The 20,852-nt window shown below is 36.9% G+C and overlaps 2 protein-coding genes and 1 non-coding gene across 7 annotated transcripts; 1 reads left to right on the plus strand and 2 right to left on the minus strand.

The window, feature by feature from the left end:
- Nucleotides 1,069–1,148, minus strand: TRNAL-UAG. Its single transcript has one exon. It is a non-coding gene; the product is annotated as a tRNA-Leu (tRNA).
- On the plus strand, nt 1,204–14,352 carry LOC109227231 (RNA polymerase II transcription factor B subunit 4-like). 5 transcript variants are annotated; one of them, XR_002068240.1, is made up of 13 exons: nt 1,205–1,413; nt 1,534–1,631; nt 1,731–1,974; nt 2,139–2,185; nt 2,895–2,932; nt 3,004–3,049; nt 3,219–3,272; nt 3,373–3,441; nt 7,754–7,830; nt 12,110–12,205; nt 13,303–13,365; nt 13,494–13,554; nt 13,650–13,741. XR_002068240.1 is itself a non-coding variant. In XM_019392305.1 (11 exons), exons 1-11 carry the CDS (start codon nt 1,383–1,385, stop codon nt 12,496–12,498), a joined length of 879 nt encoding a protein of 292 aa, XP_019247850.1. In that variant the 5' UTR covers nt 1,204–1,382; the 3' UTR covers nt 12,499–12,779. The 5 variants fall into 5 exon arrangements, 3 of the variants coding, with proteins under 3 accessions (XP_019247850.1, XP_019247851.1, XP_019247852.1); XR_002068241.1 differs by lacking the exon at nt 13,303–13,365 and having other exon boundaries at nt 1,206–1,413; nt 13,366–13,554; XM_019392305.1 differs by lacking the exons at nt 13,303–13,365; nt 13,494–13,554; nt 13,650–13,741 and adding an exon at nt 12,420–12,779 and having other exon boundaries at nt 1,204–1,413.
- LOC109227233 (CASP-like protein 4A3) lies at nt 16,123–19,606 on the minus strand. Its single transcript, XM_019392308.1, has 3 exons — nt 18,762–19,606; nt 17,611–17,746; nt 16,123–16,582 (listed from the first exon to the last, which is right to left on the minus strand). Exons 1-3 carry the CDS (start codon nt 19,358–19,360, stop codon nt 16,388–16,390), a joined length of 930 nt encoding a protein of 309 aa, XP_019247853.1. The 5' UTR covers nt 19,361–19,606; the 3' UTR covers nt 16,123–16,387.

A 20,852-nucleotide genomic window follows, 5' to 3' on the forward strand; every position in this document is an offset into this window, starting at 1 on the left:
ATGGGACGAGGAGAACTATTAGAACTCTCGTTCGCCTCTCTCTTTACCCTATGTAATTGAACTTTCTTATTTTCTATCTTTATTTTTTCCCGATCGAGAAGTATAGATCATATTCATGGATTAACAAAAATGTATAAAAGAATGAGTACCTTAGGATGAAGAATAATACAACCTAGGAAAATTACCTTATTAAAAGAGAGAGAGAGATTAAGTGAGAGAGGGAGCGTAAGAAAGAAGAGAATATTTCAAAGTACATGTGTTCATTGAATGAAAGAGGCCCAAGAAGGTACAATTCAGACAACTTTTTGTACATGTTATGTAGCTGAACTTTCTTACTTTCTCTCTTGAATTTTTTTCGATCGTGAAGTATAGATCATATTCATGGATTAACAAAAATGTGCAAAAGAATGAGTACCATAGATGAAGAATAATGCAACCTAGAAAAATTACCTTATTAAAAGAGAGAGCCTAAGCGAGAGAGGGAGCGTAGAAAGAGGAGAATATTTCAAAGTACACGTGTTCATACGAGAAGGGCAAAGGAAATCAACATTGAATGAAAGAGGCCCAAGTTTTTAAGATACAATTCAGACAACTTTTGGTACATGTTATGTAGCACTTTCTTACTTTCTCTCTTGTATTTTTTTCGATTGAGAAGTATAGATCATGTTCATGGATTAATAAAAATGTACAAAAGAATGAGTACCTTAGGATGAAGAATAATGCAATCTAGGAAAGTTACCTTATTAAAAGAGAGAGATTAAGTGAGATAGGGAGCGTAGAAAAGAAGAAAATATTTCAAAGTACACATGTTTATATGAGAAGGGCAAAGGAAATCAACATTGTATGAAAGAGGCCCAAATTTTTAAGGTACAATTCAGACAACTTTTTGTACATGTTATTGTAGAGTTCGTGCACCTGTAATTTTTAAGTCAAAAGCCATAAGTTAGGAATAATAGTAAAGTGGAATGGAGGGAATACGTGGGGTGTGCTTAATAGTCACATTGTTAGCAAATTGGAAAAAGAAATAGATTCAGAAAATCAGTAGGAACTTATAAGATGTTCACTATGTGACAGCTGTGGGATTTGAACCCACGCCCTTTCGGACCAGAGCCTAAATCTGGCGCCTTAGACCACTCGGCCAAACTGTCCTAATGATATAGTTGCTTCGGCTTTTATTAATGGCCAAAACTCCTCTCCCCAAATCTCTCTCTCTTTTTCTGGGTTTTCACTTTACTTTACAACGGGAGGGCTAAAAGGCAAAATCCGACGTACGTTGCAGCAAAGGTTCCCCTGGAAGGTCACAATCTCTCTACCCCGAACTCGCACTCAGGCTTTTCCTCTATTTCCCATTTTCAGTATACCAGTAAGTTCCGCCGGCGGCCATGACTCCGGTTTCATCAAAGCTTTACACAGGTCTCTCTCTCTCCCTCTCTAAGTAGCTGAAGTTATGCAATAAGTATATGCTAATGGAGTAAAAGAAAACTACACATAAATTAATTGTCGTAAATCAATCTTCTTTTTGAATAATTTCAGATGATGTAAGCCTATTGATGGTTCTGATCGATACAAATCCGTACTTTTGGAGCTCCATGAAGAATACTGCCTTCACATTCTCTAAATTCCTATCTCATGTAAACCCCCCAAAACCCATAATTTGTTTTTTTAGATAAATAGTCCTTGTAGTTTCTATTCATTGAAGTTTGATGCTGGAATTTTTGGGAAAAATGCAGGTTCTTGCTTTCTTGAATTCAATACTTCTGCTGAATCAGATGAACCAAGTGGTTGTGATTGCAACTGGTTACAATTCATGCGACTATGTGTTTGATTCGTCTAGTTCCTCAATGCAAAGGGCTGAATGCTTATTGGAGAAACTGGAGGATTTTGTGGATAAAGATGAATCCTTGAGTCAAGAAGACTCTGTTGATGGAGTTGGATTTTCACTTCTTTCTGGTTCCCTTTCCATGGCTCTCTGCTGTATCCTCAATCACTTCATGTTGGTTTGGCTTTTTTTTTTTTTTTTTTTTTTTTATCCTCATTGAATTGCAAGTTTAGTGCTTTTTTATCTTTTATGGTGCACAGCTGTGAATTCACGTTTGTTTAGAGGAAGTGTGCTTCTCTTAACCTGCGTGAATGGTTAGATATTCAACGGGTATTTCGTACAGGGCCTCTTCATCCACAGCCTCGGGTAAGTTCCTCAATTCAGAAGAAACTGATAATGGGTTCTTGGGTATTTAAATTGGTAGCATTTGATATGAAAATTTCTACTAGTTTCTGTGGATTTTGTTGTCCGCTTCCACTTGTAGATTCTATTCCTATATGATATTTTACGGGCTGATCAATAGGGGATAGTAAATTTTAGCATAAAATGTTGTTACTCAAACACATTATCCACGGAAATTTCTCAGTGACTTCTTTGGCTTTTTTCTGTTTCATGTTACTTCTGAAAGAGTGTTTCTTAATCCAGAGGTGCATAGCCAACTTAATTGGGGGGGGGGGGGGGTCTGGTAAGGCAATATTTTAATTTGCTTGATGTTCTATGTACCTTGATAAAAACATCAGTTCAAATTTTGAAGTGTCCTGATCTACTTGTACTACAATTTTTTCCAAACGGCATATAATGAAACTACCATTCCCAGTGAAATGCCTACATATTAACTGCCTTTTCCTCTGTCCCATTTCATGGGCAATTTTATTTACGTAATATTACCAGATATTGCTACAAAATTTATACTGCCTGTACTACTAGTTTAATTTGATCTTTTAGTGTCTTTTAGAAGTAAGGTTATTGTTGGGAAAATACGCGTCTTTTCTTGTGTTGTGCTTCAAAATTTAATTCCTTTTCTGTTATGTTGGATATCGAAGTTGCTAAAAGATTGTGCTTGAAATGATGGCAGATATTGTGTCTGCATGGATCGCCAGATGGGCCCGGACAGTATGTTTGATCTGAGCAGCCTACAATCTTTTCATCTTAGGTTCTCCGCTGAAACTTTTTCTTTTGGGCAGATATGTCGCAGTCATGAATGCAATTTTCTCAGCTCAACGTTCTATGGTATGTAGAGGTTTAGTAATTCTTTTCTTCAATTTTGTAGCCGTTTCATTTCTCTCTAGATTAATTCGAAAATAACAACACTGTGTTAATAAAGGTAATCTCTATAAACTAGGAAATGGGACTCAGATTGATATTGTGGTTCTACTCTAAGAAATGCATTTTATTGCAGGTACCGATTGATTCATGTGTAATAGGATCCCAGCATTCTGCTTTTCTTCAGCAGGTATCACTTCTCTACCTGCAATTTTTGGTCCTAAATCTATTCTTTCCCAGTATTGTTTCCTTTTTGGCTCACTGATGTAATGGTGCATATCTATGGACAGGCCTCTTACATCACTGGTGGTGTATATTTGAAACCCCAAGTATCAGATGGACTGTTTCAATATCTCTCGGTAATTTTTGTTGAATTTGTTAGGACTAAGTTATCTCTAGCTTACCTGTTTAACTCCTCAGTAGCTTATATCCAGCATCGAACATTTAAAATTTTCCCCACTCTCCAGTGGTTTCCTTTAAGCATGAATTCGGTCTGATTTGAAAGCATGTTGAACTGATTTGATTTGTTTTTACCGAGGAGCTTATGCTATAAAGACCTGCCAAGAGTTTTTTCCGTTGCATATCTGTTTTCTATCTTTTTATATGTAGTCTTCTCTGTTGTAGTTGGATATACAGTGACCAACCAAGTGGTGGGGATTAACAATCATGTCATGGAAAAGATATGACTGAATAAATCCCAATGTTCAATGACTTTGGGGATTTGGGGGGGGGGGGGGGGGTAGAACATGTATAGGGAACTCTTTTCCAAACTTCATCTGCACTAGTCATTTCCCCACATTACAAAATCATTTTAGGTAATAACATGCAAAATTCATACTAATATGTAAAAAATTGACACATTTAAGTTGACACCTCATACTGAAGATGAAAACTTTGCCAATTGCTCCATATTACCAAGTGCTCGGACTCGGGTGTGGGTGTCCAATACGGGTGCGGGTCTAGAGATTGGATCCTTCATGATCTGAATTTCAAGATTTGGGAGTACAGATCCATGTATGTATACGGGTGCTGGGATTCGGCGAAAAATAATTCAAATATCTAACAGTAGAGTTATATAAATATGCCTAAATTATGAGAGTTATCAATACTATAAGAAATAACTACTTGCACAGTTATCTTCCATTTACACTTAAGTATTGATTTTTAAAGTTTTGGATTGGAACTCTTATTCTTATAGAAATAGAACTCTAATTCAAGCTTTCACTACATTGATCTGCTTATAGTGGATAACAAATGGTATAATTTTTTTTAATAGATAAACTCCAATATAAAGTCTCATTTAAGAACTCTATTACTCTTGCACTTCCCCCAGTTCCGCTTGTCAAATGCTCGTCTTCCCCAAGTCCCTCTTTGAAGCTCTCGGCTTCTCTCCTTCGAAAAAGAAAAAAAGAAGAACTAGAACTGCCGGATCCATTCAAGGTCTTTCCCAACAGCGGCATACCCGCTTCAAATTTATCCTAGCTTTTATTTTGATTTCAGAAATCAATATGTAATCTTGTCTCGAATTTCTCTGTAACTTTTGGTCAAAGTACCCAAAATTGATTGACCATATCCGGTATCCCACACTCACGTCATGTCGACTCGGGTGCGGCAAGGGTTTTGAAGAGTCCTTGCAACATAGGCGCTACCATTTCAATCACTTTTTCATAGCTCTCTATAGTGAAAAGTATGTTGCTCGGGCCCTCAAAATCCCCGCTGCACCTGTGTAGATCCAACACGATTTGGGTTTCGGTATGGTATCCACACCGTATTTGGTCAACTTACCTTGGGTTCTTCGATTACATCTATGACACGAGATATCTTCGGCCTATAAGCCTGCTAGGCAGCATACACAAGTCTCAAAGGTGCTCACAGAAAGGATGAAGCTGGTCAATGAAAAATATGTGACTGGTAACGAAAATGCTTTCATCAAGTGGAAGCAGTTAGTGGATGCAGTGCTGGTCGCAAGTGAATGCATTGACCATTATCAGAAAGAAAAGAAGAGGGATGATTTGCAAGCTGTATATGGGAAAAGCCTTCAACGGCGTAAACTGGGATTTTCTACCGCGGTTTGAAGCTAAATGGATAAACTGGATTAGATTTTGTATCACCGCTGTTAGAATATCTATCATTATCAATGGCAAACCTGAAGGTTTTTTCCCCACACAAAAAGGATTGAGGCAAGTGATCCACTTTCTCCACTTCTCTTTATACTTGCCATGAAAGCATTAAGCTTAATTCTAAGAGCCCGTTTGTATTGGCTTATTTTAAGTGCTTTTAAGCCATTTTGTAGTGTTTGGATAAAGGAAAAAAGTGCTTTTAAGCACTTGTTTTTTAAGCTAAAATGACAAAAACAAGCCAAAAGCCAAAAGCTAGAATTCCTAACTTATGGCTTATGCTTAAAAGTCACTTAAAATAAGCCCATCCAAACGGGCTCTAAAAAAGGCTACTGAGCTGAAATAGATGGAAGGTTTCATTATTGAAGACAGAAATAGATGCAAAATGGAGGTGCCACATATCCTCTATGCCGATGATATGTTGGCGCTATGTAAGGCAGATGAAGGGCAACTCCTGTACCTAAAGACATTTCTCCTGGTCTTCGGCCATATCCGGACTACATGTGAACTGGGGAAAGAGCATCATTTTCTCTGTTAATGCTGATCATGCTATTCTGAAACTTGCACCCATCTTGCTTTGCAAAGTTGAAAACTTTCCTACTATTTATCTTGGTATGCCATTGGGTGCTAGATTCAAAGATGCCAATGTTTGGCAAGGTGTGATAGAAAAGTGCAAAAGGAAGCTTGCTCCTTGGAAGACGCAGCATATTTCTTTTGGTGGCAGGTTAACTTCAATTGACAGCAAGCATGATGGGACCCAACTCATGTTATGTCCTTATTTTCCATGCGCACAAGTGTGGTGAAACAATTAGACAGAATGAGGAGTATCTTTCTGTGGGATGGAAATCAGGAATAATAGAAATCCCTTTGTTGAAATGGGGAACTATCACTGGTAAAAAATTTGGAGACTTGGGAGTCGAGAACCTAAAGCTACGAAACAGAAGTTTGCTATTTAAATGGCACTGGAGGTTCAATGACAGCAGTAATGGCTTACAGAGAAATGTTAGAACTACTAAGTATGGCAAACAGGAAGAGTGGTGAACTAACATTGTAAAAGGTGCTGATGCAGTGTGCGGAAACATACCAGAAGCCTTCGGGATGACTTTTATGACTGCGTCAAATTAAAAGCTGGTAATGGCATGAAAGTGAAGATGTGGATAGACAAATGGATAAACGATACCCCTTTAGTGAGATATTCCCAGATCTTTATTCAATCAGCACAAAAAGAACTGTACTGTGGCAGATTGCTACGCCAATGGGGGATGGAACTTACTTTTGAGGAGGAACTTATATGATTGGGAAATTGAACATGCTAATGCATTAATCCAGAAGCTGGAACTGGTCTCCTTTAATGATCAGGCAGAGGACACTCTATGGTGGAAGTATCAGAAGGATGGTAAATTCACGGTGAAGGCTCGTTACAAAAATTTCTTAAAGAATATAGGAGGAACCCATGAATGTTGGCCATGGAGATCCATCTGGAAAACATATGAAATGTTCACAGTGAATAGCTCGAAGGAGCTAGCAAATCAGTGAATCACCTACTGCTTCATTGCTCAATTACCAGACAGATATAGGAAATGTTCTTTGCCAGATATAGGATGCATTAAGCTTGCTTTAAGTAGCTAGTATGGATAGATCTCTCGTGCTGACAGCACACATTACTGGAAGCTATTCCCATTTGCATTGTTGGAATTTTGGCTAGAAAGGAATAACAGATGCTTTAACAATTTACAATGGGAAGGAAAGCATATCACTTGTAAAATCTAGGTGCTTGAAATGTCTTTACTTGTGGAGTAGGAAGAATATTGTAACTCACACTGACTCACTGTCAGACATGTTGCACTCCTCCAGTCTATAAAAGGAAGCTCTCTCCTTCTTTCTCTGATGTACTCTTTTATGTACCTTCTTGGTACTTTTTAATAAAATCTTTACCTTTCCTGACCAAAAATAAAAACAGAGAATTAAATTTTATTAGTTTTAGTAGTTCATTAACTTCAACTAATTGAAATATATACTTATATAAGTCTAATATAGATTTATTGGTCGTATTCCAACATGCATATTCGGCACTAGGATCCATACCCCTGAATCTAAATTTTTTGTGATGAAGAATCCGTCCTCTAGATTGATACCAGTATCAGCTACATGGACCCGAGTCTGAGCAACGTAAGTGAAATGTTCATGCTATGTCTTTTTAAGTGCGTAGGAGATGATAAAATCATGAATGAAGATGTAATTGTTGTATAATCTTATGTTCACAATTTCCTTCACTTAGCATGAAAGACAATGGTTCATTGCTACAACCACTTTCATGACTAGAGTACAGTATCTGCACCAGAAATTCTTCTCAATTCACTGCTTACCCAAAAAAAAAAATCTTTTTAAATTCACTTCACCAAAGGCTGGATATAGGTTTCCTGAATAAATGATACTTCAAGTTGGCATCATATTTCGCTCTGATCTGATATGTCTTATTTATAGACTGTCTTGTCTTCGGGAATGTTTTCTAATTTTTCATTTGAAAATACTAATGGGCCTTTTCAAAATGCAGACGGTTTGTGCGACTGATTTGTATTCTCGTGCCTTTTTGCAACTTCCCAGGCCTGTGGGAGTTGACTTTCGTGCATCGTAAGTGCTTCAGCATGTCTTTTAGTTAAATTATTTCTTGCATGATTGAGCTGATGTGCAAAGCAAGCACACACTTAGACTGTGATGTACTATCTTTGTTTTTGCCTATCATTGTCCATTCCGGGCTGACTCTGTTAGGCAAGTAGACCCTCAATGAATTTGCATGACCTGTTGATAATCTATATGTAGGTCATTTGCTTTGCGTTTATACGGCTTAGCTTTGCCATTGCCTGTAGTGGCTGATGATTTCATTTTAACATATTATTTGTAATTGTCATGTGTGCTTTTCTTTTGACTTCTGTCTGTGAAGAACTTTCACGACCCAAGACCACGTGACCGGCACCCGGCACACTACCCAATCCGGGCGAACCAACCCATACTAGAATATCCATCTATATGACTATCAAATGCATGCGGAAACCTTTTTGAAAACACAATTATTTTTAAATGATTAAAATCATAAATGAAGTATAATCTTTAAATACGTCATTTTCAATACTTGAAAATACATAAGGATAACAATGTCTCTTTCATTTCATGATATATGAATGACCATCAATTACAACCCCAAAAGAATACTAATAGTCTATGGAATCTCTAAGACATGAGAATAAAATAAACACTTGGGATAATCCCAACCAACAGAGAATAAAGAATCAACATGACAACTACCACGAAATAGAAGTGGTGCCTCACCATATACCTCGGAAAGAGAGTCATCCTAGCCTCATCTGCTCATCACGTACCACACCTCTTCCTGAAACATATAAAGTAGGCGGGACCCTGGAGAGGGGCCCCTGAGGGCTGAGTACACCACGGCGGTACTCAATAAGTGTCATAGACTCTCTACTCAAGTTCCTGGGACAAGGCTTTACAAAAATAATGCAACCAACATTGATATAAAACGATGACAATTATATCAATTCATGCTCTTTATCATTTTAAATGAAAAGACTAGAAAAATATAAATCATGATACAAACTTTTAAAACATTTATACCAACCCATGATTCTAATAAAAATCATGTAAAATTATTTCAACTTCATTAAGTCATTGAAATCACTTCCGGCTCCTTTGGCCTAAACATAACAAAATTAGTTTTTTACCTTTTCACCGAGAGTACTATACCGACACCGACATAATAAACAACTACTAGGTGATCGACCTAGTAACAAGTATTTGACCCTACTTGTCTGGGCGGCTTCCCGTTCTGCCGTACGAGTCGACTTAACCTCGTTACTTTAAGTAATGATCATTTGGCCTCTCAATGGGGGGCTTTATCCCATAAACCTCGGCTTAGCCTTGGAATGTGTCCTTACACCGGCACATGTAGTTCCATAGTAACGAACTCAACATTCGAACCAATCTCGGTGGTCTCCACTAGCAATTCCCAAAACATTTGATATTTCAAAAATAGATTCATAGCATATTAGCCTCAGAGGATCTATTTTTATCAAATCATTGCTCATGGCCAAACTAAATCATTTGAATAAAACAATCAAACATATGATCTTTTCATGTTAAAAGCCTTTAGCAAATTAACATCCATCTTTCAAAGATACAACGAGTGCTATCCATTAATCAAGTTTCAAAAGGAAATACTTTTCATAAAAATACATCTTTTAGCACTCAAGTATTTTATATTCTTTCCAATACTCAAGTTTGAATAAAACTTATAACATTTTCTCATGCATCGTTTGACATCAAATCTTTAGAAACAACATTTTCCAATTGTAAAACAACAAAACTTTCTTTACGCAATACAACTCAAAATACATGGTGACATCCTTTCCCGCTTGTCCCCACAAGTATGGATGCACATTTACAAACAAACTCACGTAATAACACAAATATGATTTTAGAGAAAATCCTTCAAGAAGAGTAAGTATTAATCAACTTACCTCAAGTGCAAGCTTCAAAATAATAGTATGAAGCTCCAACACATTTAGAACTCTCAAACGTAGCCAACAAGCCAATATCTACATTAGACATCCCAAGACATCAAAATGTATCCAAATATATGTCGATACCCATTTAAGGTTCACAAGTTAACTATAACTCTTCAACAAGCCCAATTCACCCATACATATCCTTTTTATCCTTAGTTGCTTCCATCCTTGGCCTTTAAGCCTAATACATGTTATGCGATTCAATACTTAATCACGATTAAGCTATTGAAGTACTAGAAGCACCAACCATCTTAACAAATCAAAAATTCACTATTTATCTTCTTCTCCATTCAAGAACCCTAACTCATAATACCCATTTCAAGGACTAGCATAATTCTTTAACCAATTGGTACTTTCTACTTCGCAGTACATTCCAAATACTTAATCCATAGATGTATTTAAGTGTAGGGTAGAGAATTTACCTCTTGTAGCTCAAACCCTAGCTTGAACCCTTTTGAATGATTCTTGAAGATTAGAGGAATCCCTATGAATTTCAATCCATGTAGATGTTAATACTACCATTAACTAGTGTTAATCCATTATAAAAATATCATAAAACTCACTTTTGATGTGTATTTGGGTTGAGGATGCTCCACCTTCTCTCTAGAACCCAAAACTTAGCCAAAAATGTAATTTTCGAATCCCCCTACTTTTATAGAAAATAGCCTGCGTAGGCAAATTGCGTAGCCTACGCAGCTTAAGTCCTCCCCCTCACTTCCATTCTGTTTTTGCCTATGCAGCTTGCGTAAGCTACGCAAGTCTGCTGGAATCTGGAATCCTTTCCTCCCTCTTAGCTCAATCATTCCAAGCTATGCCTTTAATCATACAACTTGAGGACCTTAAATCCATCTTACCTACATGCCCAAGTATTGTAATGATCCTATTACCCTCGTGAGGGTTCGCAAGCACTTTAAGGTCTCGCATAATATTTTCTTAAGCTTGAGTTCGGCTTAATCTTGTTAGAAAAATTTCTAGAGCTTTACAAGAACCTTTACTCATCTGAAAGTAAGAAACATGAATAAGTTAACATTTAAACCAGTACATGCTAAGTAGTGGAAATTAGAATTTCAACTTTTGAGGTTTTAACCTGAACTTGAATGCATAACAGAGTGTGCCACAAAACAACATATACCTCTTTCTTTTGAAAGGTTTGGAACCCTTACTTAAAGTAGGGTCCAGACACACTAACAATAATAACCTATGTTGCTCGGGCTCGGGTGCGGGTATCCGATCCGGGCGAGGATCTAGAGGTCGGATTCTTCATCTCATAAAATTTAGGATTCGGGGGTATGGATCCAAGTGCGGATACGGGTGCCGGGATACGACCAATATATATATATATATATTAAGGGCCCGTTTGGCTATAAAAAAAGATGCCTTTTTTTTTCGAAAAGTTTCACTTTTTTTCTATATCAGCGTTTGTCCATAAATTTTAGATTTTCACTTGAGGATGAATTTCGGAATTTTTCGAAAATTTGAGAAACTCCAAAAAGTTATTTTTCAAAATTTTCACTTCAGATCACTCACAAAAATTCAAAAACTACCCAAAATTGTATTCATGTCCAAACACAACTCTAATTTTCAAATACCATTTTCACTTGAATTTATTTTTTTACTTTTTTTCGAATTTTTTGCAATTCTTATGTTCAAACGCCCACTAAGGTTACTGAAATTAAAATATTTAATATTTAATTCATAAGTTATCTTGCGTAATAGCAAAATATTCTCATACTTTATCATATATATATATATATATATATATATATATATATATATAAACACAAAAATCAAACCAAGTACCCAATCAATTTATACTTCTCCGTCATTGTTGTAGTGAAAGCACCCAAGGTAAGTTGACCAAATCCGGTATGGATCCACCCACACTCATGTCGTGTCGACACGGGTGCGGTAGGGATTTTTAGTCCGCGCAACATAGGTAATAACTAGAAGTGAGAAACTGATGAATGAGAATTTTCTATCTAAGCCACTTTAGATGGTGGTGACCATTTTCTCTTTCAATCATCCTAGTTATTTTGAAAAGAATCATCCTAGTTATGTTAGTGAATAAAAAAGAATCCGGTGGAATCCTATTACAATAAATAGGAAAAGGGATGTTTAATTCAGGAGACCTATCCTACTAATAGCAACTGCAAGTATTAACTGAGGTCCTGCTGTCTGGCACCAAATAAATCTGTACTCCAATTTCTAAGTCCATTTTGACACAAATTCCTTGAGCTCATACTCCAATGTAGTATTGGGATTACTCTTCGCCCTCTTCGCACTCAATTAACTATTGTTGCTCATCCTATGAAGTTTCTACTTACTTGCAGGTGCTTTTGCCACAAGAACACAATTGACATGGGCTACATATGCTCTGTTTGTTTATCCATATTCTGCAAGCATCACAAGAAATGCTCAACATGCGGGTGAGTTTCATTATTTTTTAACTAAAGAGTCTCACTGACAAGCTCTTCATTTCTCATTATTATGCTGCATTGAAAATTGGTTTCGGTCCAGAAGGTCTACATGACCTTATGATCATGTCAAATATTACTGGGAGTCCTGGTCACGTTTTTGATCAGTTCGTAAGGTTCTTTTTCCAACCTCCATCAATTGAATGCTATGGAGTGTGCTTTACAGAAGCCAAAAACTCAATTCCATTGCTGCACAGACAAGGAGTCAAGGGGGTCTCATAATCAGTTCTCGTAAATGCTATTAGGGAGACTTTTGCCAAGATTTACGTGCTCCATTACATCAAGGTTTCTGCACCAAAAAGCTAAAAGAGAAAATACATCTTTACTTTAATCTATGTACACTCATGTTTTCCTGCAAAGAATCGCTGGTTTCTCTCCTTCCAGATCACCCATCAAATACAAGCAGGAACCTGGTGGTATTATTTACTGTTCCCTATCAACTACTCCCTCTTTTTCAATTTAGATGACACATTTTCCTTATTAGTCCGTTCCAAAAAGAATGACACATTTCAACAATTGGAAATAGTTTAACTTTAAACTCTTCATTTTACCCTTAATGAGAAGCTTTTATAATCACACAAATATCATGGCCCCACAAAGCTTTTAACCCTTAAGCTTTTAAAACCACAAGTTTCAAAAGTCTTCTTTTTTTCTTTTCTTAAACTCCGTGCCGAGTTAAACTACCTCATCTAAATTGAAACGGGGGAGTATGTTTCAATCCCGTATTAGTTGGAGTTAGCTATATGAATCCTTTTGTATCCTCGTGTATTGAGAAGCTCTTTGCAAGGAGAAGGGAGGGGACATAATGATTGTTATCTTAGTGATCTGATTTTGACATTTTAGTTTGTGACATGATATGTGCTAGTTTTCCTAGGAAGGTTGAGTTCTGAACAGCAATTATAGGGCAAACAGGTGCAGTTACAGTTCCTATTAGGAGCCTCTTGTGACTGGTTGCATATTTCCTTAAAAAGCGCGAGAAAGATGAGTACATGTCGATACTGTGCGCTGTCATGTTATTTAAAAGTTAAACAAAGATTTCTTTGTGGTAGTGTGGAATAGAGAACTAGAGCTCACCAGCGGTGCCCCCCTTACACATTCTTTAAATTGGGCAGGTAAATTTTCTTGTCATCTGGTGTCTCAATTTTGTTAACTACCGGAATTTCTTAGAGAAGAATTGGGGATGCATGAACTGCAGTCACCTAGTTAGTGCTAATAGATTACTTGTCATCTATGTTTTAAGGATTCTCTTCCTGTTCTCCAAGAATATCTGAGACACAAATCAAAAGGCACAGATAGTCAAAGTAACTGTTCTACCACCGTACTGCTAAATACTAAATCACATAATGGATGCTTGAGTTTGGATATTCTAACTTTCGAGTCGTGCCATCAAATGCAGATCAAATTTTGGAGAGGCACGAAAGCAGGATCCCTCAGCCTCGGATCAGAGGAGAAAGACTCCAGATGGTAGTTGAACAGATAATGCTAAAGTTATCCTTAACACCTCACAGGTTGCTGCACAACTGTGTTTCAAGAGCTTTCTTATGATAATAAGCTCTCAGACGTTGAGGCTAGGCCTTCATTTGGGACTTTGATGATTAGTCTAGACTATGTTTCAGCATGAGGAGGTGGAAATTAAAGAAAGCAGTGTAGTTGGAAGGATGTTGGCTTCAATTTTCAAAAAAGGAAGGCTAGGAGGACAGGAGGAAAAGCTCAAGACAAACTTCTATTTCTGACGAAATAGGAAGTTTTCTTGTTACTGAACTATTTCCTTTTCTAGACTAGATGAAGGAAAACAGAGGGATGATCCTAACGAACTGGTCTAATTTTAATCTTTCTAGAAAAATGTTATTGCTGAAATGGAAAGTTGGAAGTGGAATTCCAAAACAAGTTGGAGCGTACAAATTGCAAATCATAGTACCAAACATCTTTCGAAATTTAGGTCCATAGTTTCTAGTTGTCCTGGGATTCGAATTATTTATAGTATATCCGTCAATTTACCTTTCTTATAACAAATCTTTGCTGGTGCAGATGATGAAAATTTGAGACCAATTTCCCTAGTATTACATTTATTATAAACGGTCCCTTTAAGTTGTCCTTAACGATCAGAGAAACACCTGAATTGATTCCTTTACTATTTAGACACTTCAAATAGCTATTAAGTGTATTAAGTAAATATCCTACTCGAGCAGACCATATGCATGAGTTATACTTGCCAATGATGGTCAAATAAACCAATTAAAGAATGACACGTGTAATTTATAATTAAAATATTTGACACGTGTAATTAATAAGAATTTTGTTTTCCTTATTTTCAACTAGACCCTCAAGTAGAAAATCATCACCTTTCCCCAACCTTCTCTTCTTCATCTGCTTCCCGGGTTGTTGCTGCAATTCTTTTCCTTCCTTCTTCTCCAAAATCAGATCTCATAGCCAAAATATGATGGACGGAGCCGTTCCACTCCAAATCTAAAGAAAAATGGTTATATCATAAGTTTTTCGTCTGTCGGCTATTCATCTATTTCTTTCTTAAAAGTTCTTCTCTTAAAAAACCCAAGCAGTAAAGACCCATCAAAAATTTATTGGATTTTGGTCTTAATCTTTGTCGTGAAGGAGCCTCAAACATCTTGACTGCCAGAGATGATGTCTGTATTGGTGGCGGCGGCAAAGGTTGTGGTGGTAGAGTTCAACCATAAAGTTTAGCAAAACATATGCTCTCTTTTGTGATTGGTTTTGGGAGAATATTCTTTGTTAAAGCATCAATTTTTAGAGGGAGAAATTCAAAAATAGCCAAATTTACAAGTGGTCGTTCAAAAATAGCCCAGTTTCAAAAGTAATCGAAATTTAGCCACTTTTCATGTAAAGATAAATCTGAGCGAAAACACTGTTCAAAACCCAGAAAATACGCCGGTATATTATGCTGGAGTTCTAGCATAAATATACTTGAACTCCAGCATATTATACTGGAGTTCCAGGATAAGTATGTTAGAACTCCAACATAATATGATGGAGTTCCAGCATAAGTACACTAGAACTCCAGCATAATATACTGGAGTTTCAGCAAGTATACCGGTCCAGTTTAATATGTTGGAAGTTCATACACAAGTGCTCGAATCTCCAGTATATCATGCTGGAACTTTCCGTGTGTTGGAGTTCCAGCATAATATGCTAGAAGTTCATACACAGGTGCACCGAACTCCAGTATATTATGTTGGATCGGTCTCTGTTGCAGCAAAATAGTGGCTATTTTTCATTGACTTGGTAAACGCTGGCTATTTTTGAATGACCAGTCCGAAAACTGGCTAGACAGTGCTATTTTTACATTTTTAGAGGGTTCAATTTACTTTATTGAATATTGTTGTAGATTTTCTCGGACATGATTCTTCTACCTTAATGGTGTGAAATTTGATTTATCCAATTAATTATTACGGTAATACTTGTGATTGATTGTATAAGTAATTGTGACGGTATATATTGTAAGAAATTGTGTGCTTATTTTATGTTTTTCCCATTTGCTTTAATTTGAAAGAAACTTTTTAATTGTTCTTGTTTTTCATCAATGGTGAAAACTTGAAGAAGTATGAAGATGAAGGTAAGTGGGGTCATTATAAAATAAGGTTAATTCAAAAAGAAACAAAGAGAACTTAATTTTGAGGGTTTCACGCGCCCGGACATGAATAGCAAGCACACATTTTGCCATGTCATCATGAGGACAGATATCTTTTTCTGTTTCCAGGCCAATTTTTCAAGTTCAGAATAACATGCTTTTATAAACCAACTTGTGGAGCATGATGTTTCTCGGCAAATAAAAGATTTGAGTATAAAGTTGGCTTGTGATTAGTTAGGCTACGAGTCTTATAAAACCATCTTCTGGAGATACAATACAGATCAGATGTAGTATATACCATATCCAAAAAATATGGATATTGGACATTATTATTCTTATATACTCAACAATGCATTTCGCTAACCACATTTGGGTACTTTATTTCTCTGCATTATAGGACTGGAAAAAAAAATTTGTACTGCTAAATCTATTAACTACTTCTGTACATCTTCTGATCCACCAGAAATTAAAATTAATGCTCAATTTCTCAAAATTACGCAATGAATAAATAGTGGTAACTGATTTCAGGATCATGAGGAACTACGGTTGCAGAGGCTATAACCAGATATAAGAGAGCTAAAGGCAAAAGCAATGAAAGCCAAGAAGGACAGCGCGATTGATGCGCTTGCCATTTCCGTGAACTCATCTTTTCCCCAATTTGATATCCAGTCGTCTACCCTCGTTGCAGCAGAAGAGGATGCTGACATAAGAAGATATGCCAATATCTGCACAGATACATGCAGAAATAAAGACCATCTTCAGTGCATATAATACATAGAACAGCAACAATACCAATAAAGCTAGCATTTGGTATGTAACAGGCACAATCATAACAAATTGAATTGATCCAGAAGTTTTCAACTGGCTAGATAGAAACTATACACTTAGGAAGTACTTAGTACACTGCAACAAGCAAGAATCATCAAATGTACCTGGTAGTTTTTGAGTGAAACTTCTTACATAAAAGTATGTCATAATAGGACAGTGAACTGTTAGTCGGGATTATAAGTGTCCTACCACTTATTGGGCAAAGAGTGCTTTGATAATCTCAAATTTCACATATTTTCCTAGTTCATTGAATTCTTGCCCCGAATTTGGCTATAAGTTATTTAGCTCCGAATTCTTGCTCAAAAGGGATGGTCCCAAAGATCTTTTGGAAGTTATGAATAGCTATGTGTTATAATTGATGCTGTTGGCTATCGGTTGTTGGGCTTTGCCTTAGACGGACAGTGGTTCAGATTAGTAAACCTACCTCTGATTCTATCCTAACCAGTGTGAATCAAAAACTTTGAATGAGGTTGTTTAAAGCTTAGATAAACAACAACAACAACAACATATCCAGTATAGTCCCACAAGTGGGGTCTGGGGAGGGTACTAGGTAGTGTGTACGCAGACCTTACCCCTACCTGGCGAGATAGAGTGTCCTAAGCCTAGATGAGGCATTGAAAAGATTTTTTTCAGCACCAAGAGCTGAATGAAGTAATTAATAGCTCCTAAATAAGGCACATGGAGTTCTTTTCCGCACAAACTCCACAGAAACTTTTTTGGTAGATTCGAAACTAAAATCTACACAAGCACTTAGAAGCTGGACCTACAGAGCACGGAATATCACGACTCTGCAACCTCCCCTGTTAGCAACATTTTAAGAGCCTAATGAATACCTAAGAGCAAAACCAGTTATAGATTACCAACTTCATCTCAAACTAGAAACACATGTTTATGGAAGTACACCAGCTGAAATTGTATTACTTGCCTGATCCATTAAGAAATCAAAATGATATCGCATATGGTCAGAGAGAAAGTGTTTCCCAGTGGCCAAACTGTATGCTAGATCAAATGCTTGAAATCCAGAATATGCAAATCCAATAACATTAACGGCTACGCAATACCTGTGGCAAAAATTAGGTTTAACATTACATAAGGAAAGTTGTTCATAGGGAAATAATAAACGGAGAAATCAGAGGCGGATGTAGGATTTTAATTCTATGGGTTCAACATTTAAAGTTTTTAGCATTGAACCCATTATATTTTAAAGTTATGGATTCATATCTATTAGTATTTATTATAATTTTAGTGATTTTTACATATAAATTTATGCTCCACGTCGAAAGTACTGGGTTAAGTTGAACGCGATAACTGTATGCTGCGTACAAACATGGGAAAAAATGAAAGAAGAAATCAACTGGGAATCCCTTGGATCAACCAAAATAGAATTCATTTGCTTCTGATGAAAGAAAACTTCAAAGCAACAGAAACTCGTATCTACAGCTAAAATCTATCAGCTGAGCTGCACACAAGCTAGTTCACAAACTACTGCTATAATGAAAAAAAAACTACTACTATCTTCCAATTACAACTAGACTCCAATTACAACGAGACTAGATACAAGTTTCTATGTGTTAAATTTCACAGATGGTCCCTCAACTTTTATTTTGTTGCACCAAAATCATAAGACCATTTTTTGTGACAAAAAAATCATTCAACTCTGCCAAAGTATCACAAAAGTCACTAAAGTATTTTTTGTAATAAGAAAATCTCTCAACTTTGCCTAAATATCACAGAAAATCAATAAACAATTCTTTTGTAAACAAAGAGTAAATCAACTTTGTCTAAGTATCATATAAAATTTATCTTTTGTTTCATCCTAATGACTTTCTGTGATTATTAGGCAAACTTAAGTGACAGTCTAATGACTTCCGTAATACTTGGTGAAGTTTAGAGATATTTCCGTTAACTTTAGTGCAACAAAGTGAAAATTGAGTGACCATCTATAAAACTAACCAAACTTTATATGCAATACTGTATTAGCCACTAAAGTCCACTTCAAAATGTTATCTTTACAATTGAAATAATAAATAAAGGAATAATAATAAACAGATTAAGCAAGGAAAAGCAAATGCGAACCTGTACTCTTTGTAACGATCAAACGAATCACCAGTCCAGCCTTGAGTTTTATCAGCTGCCATAACCGAGAACGAAATCAAGCAAAAAATAACCTCACAAACCCTAAACCCTAAAGCCGCCCGGTTCAGCAAAACATCCCTTTGCGACCGTCCAGTAATCGACGCCACAGCGGCCCTCGACCGCCGCTCGCCGCCAACCTCGCCAGCTTCCACATCAGCACCCCGGACCGGTCCCACCTTCGTCACCCCAGGCGCCGCATCTTCCCTAATCGCCCTACTAAAATACACAACCGGCGATCTTCGTTCTGACGGCGGCGTCGGCGGCAAGCTCAAATTTTCCGACGAGGGTTTATGCGGTGATCTGAGCGGGGAGAAGTACTTAACAATTGCCTTAGAGGGGGATTTAGGGGGGTGGGGTTCAGTGAAAGGGTCGTCTGAACGTAATGGCGAGTTGGACCGGAGAGGTGAGTGGAACGAGTCAATTTGACTCACTTGTGACTCGGTGTCCGACATTGATATGTGACTGTTGTGTTTTTGGAGATTCCGATGACTGGAATTTGAATTGTGTTCTGAGTTTGAATTTTTCATTATGGGTTTCATGAAAAAGATCTGAGCTTTATTGAGAGAGGAAAAAAGTATTGATTGAATGAAGAGCAAACACAAAAAAGGAAGGAACTGTGAAAAATACTTTGGAAAAGAAAGTGTGCTGTGTCTGTCGAGTCTTTGAATAATAACTGGAGTGTAATGAGTTCCATAGTTGTTATGGTGTTCTCTTCTTTAATGATGAATGACATGGTGCCAGGTGGAACTTTTGGAATTTAGTGTGATGTGGCAAGAACCAGTTGGTTGATATTAATAAATAGAGAGATGATCTGGCTAAGGATTTTCTGCTCCGGTTTAGATTGTACGTGAATATTTATGGAAAGTGATTCTTTACGTGGGAGTTCTTGAATGGTAATGCATGCTAAAATACGATGCTGTTTTCCTTGTTGGAAATAAATTATTCGTACTTGAACTCTATATTAGTAATTTTATTTTATTTTTATAGTGGTAGTGTATGAGACGACTTGGCGAAGTCAATTTTGATAAATCGTCTAATATATATGTTTAAAAAAGTAATTTTGACTCAAGTACACAATATAAATTTTCGATAAAAAATACTATATTTAACTAACCATCCTTCCACCTACGCGGGACACGGCTATGCATTAGCTATTGAATACGTGCCATCTCACCTAAATGTTTAGTGTACGTTGATGTTTACATCAAATCCAGTAATTTATCATAACTAAGTCATAAAAAGTAAGGTAAAAATTGAATCGGTTAATCACGAGCAATAAGTAACAAAAATGCATATAAAAGCACATATGTTGTATTGATTGGGTCAATATAAATATTAGGTGCAGAGAATTATAGGGCGGTCTATTTCTGAAAATCAGTTCAGCATGTCAGATTGTTCGACTACGGAGGCCATTCACCTTGTAAGGAGATTGGCAGACCAGTATAGGAAAATAAAAAAGAACTTGCACATGGTTTTCATTGACATGGAGAAAACATATGACAAAGTCCCGAAAGCGATTCTATGGACGTGTTTGGAGGCTAAAGGTCTGCCGGTAGCTTACATTAGGCTGATTAAGGACATATATTATGGAGCTAAGACCCGGGTAAGAACAATTGATGGCAAAACACTTCCGGATTGTGATAGGGTTGTACCAAGGATCGGGCCTTAGTCTGTTTTTATTTTCCTTGGCACTGGATGCATTGACACGACACTTCGAAGGGAGGTGCCATGGTGTATGTTATTTGCATATGACATAATTCTGATTCACGCGAGGCGGTATTAACAAGAGACTGGAGGTGTGGAGACAGACCCTAGAGTCTAAAGGTTTCAAGTTGAGCAGGACCAAGACAGAATAGTTGGAGTGCAAGTTCAGCAACATGATCCAGGAAGCGAGCATGGATGTAAAGCTTGATACATAAGTCATCCCTGAGAGAGAGAAAGAGCTTCAAGTACCTTGGACTAGTCATATAAGAAAATTGGGAGATTGATGAGGATATCACACATCGTATCGGAACAAGGTGGATGAAATGG

The sequence above is a fragment of the Nicotiana attenuata genome, chromosome 6, assembly GCF_001879085.1.
Source record: "Nicotiana attenuata strain UT chromosome 6, NIATTr2, whole genome shotgun sequence".
Classification (NCBI taxonomy): Eukaryota; Viridiplantae; Streptophyta; class Magnoliopsida; order Solanales; family Solanaceae; genus Nicotiana; species Nicotiana attenuata.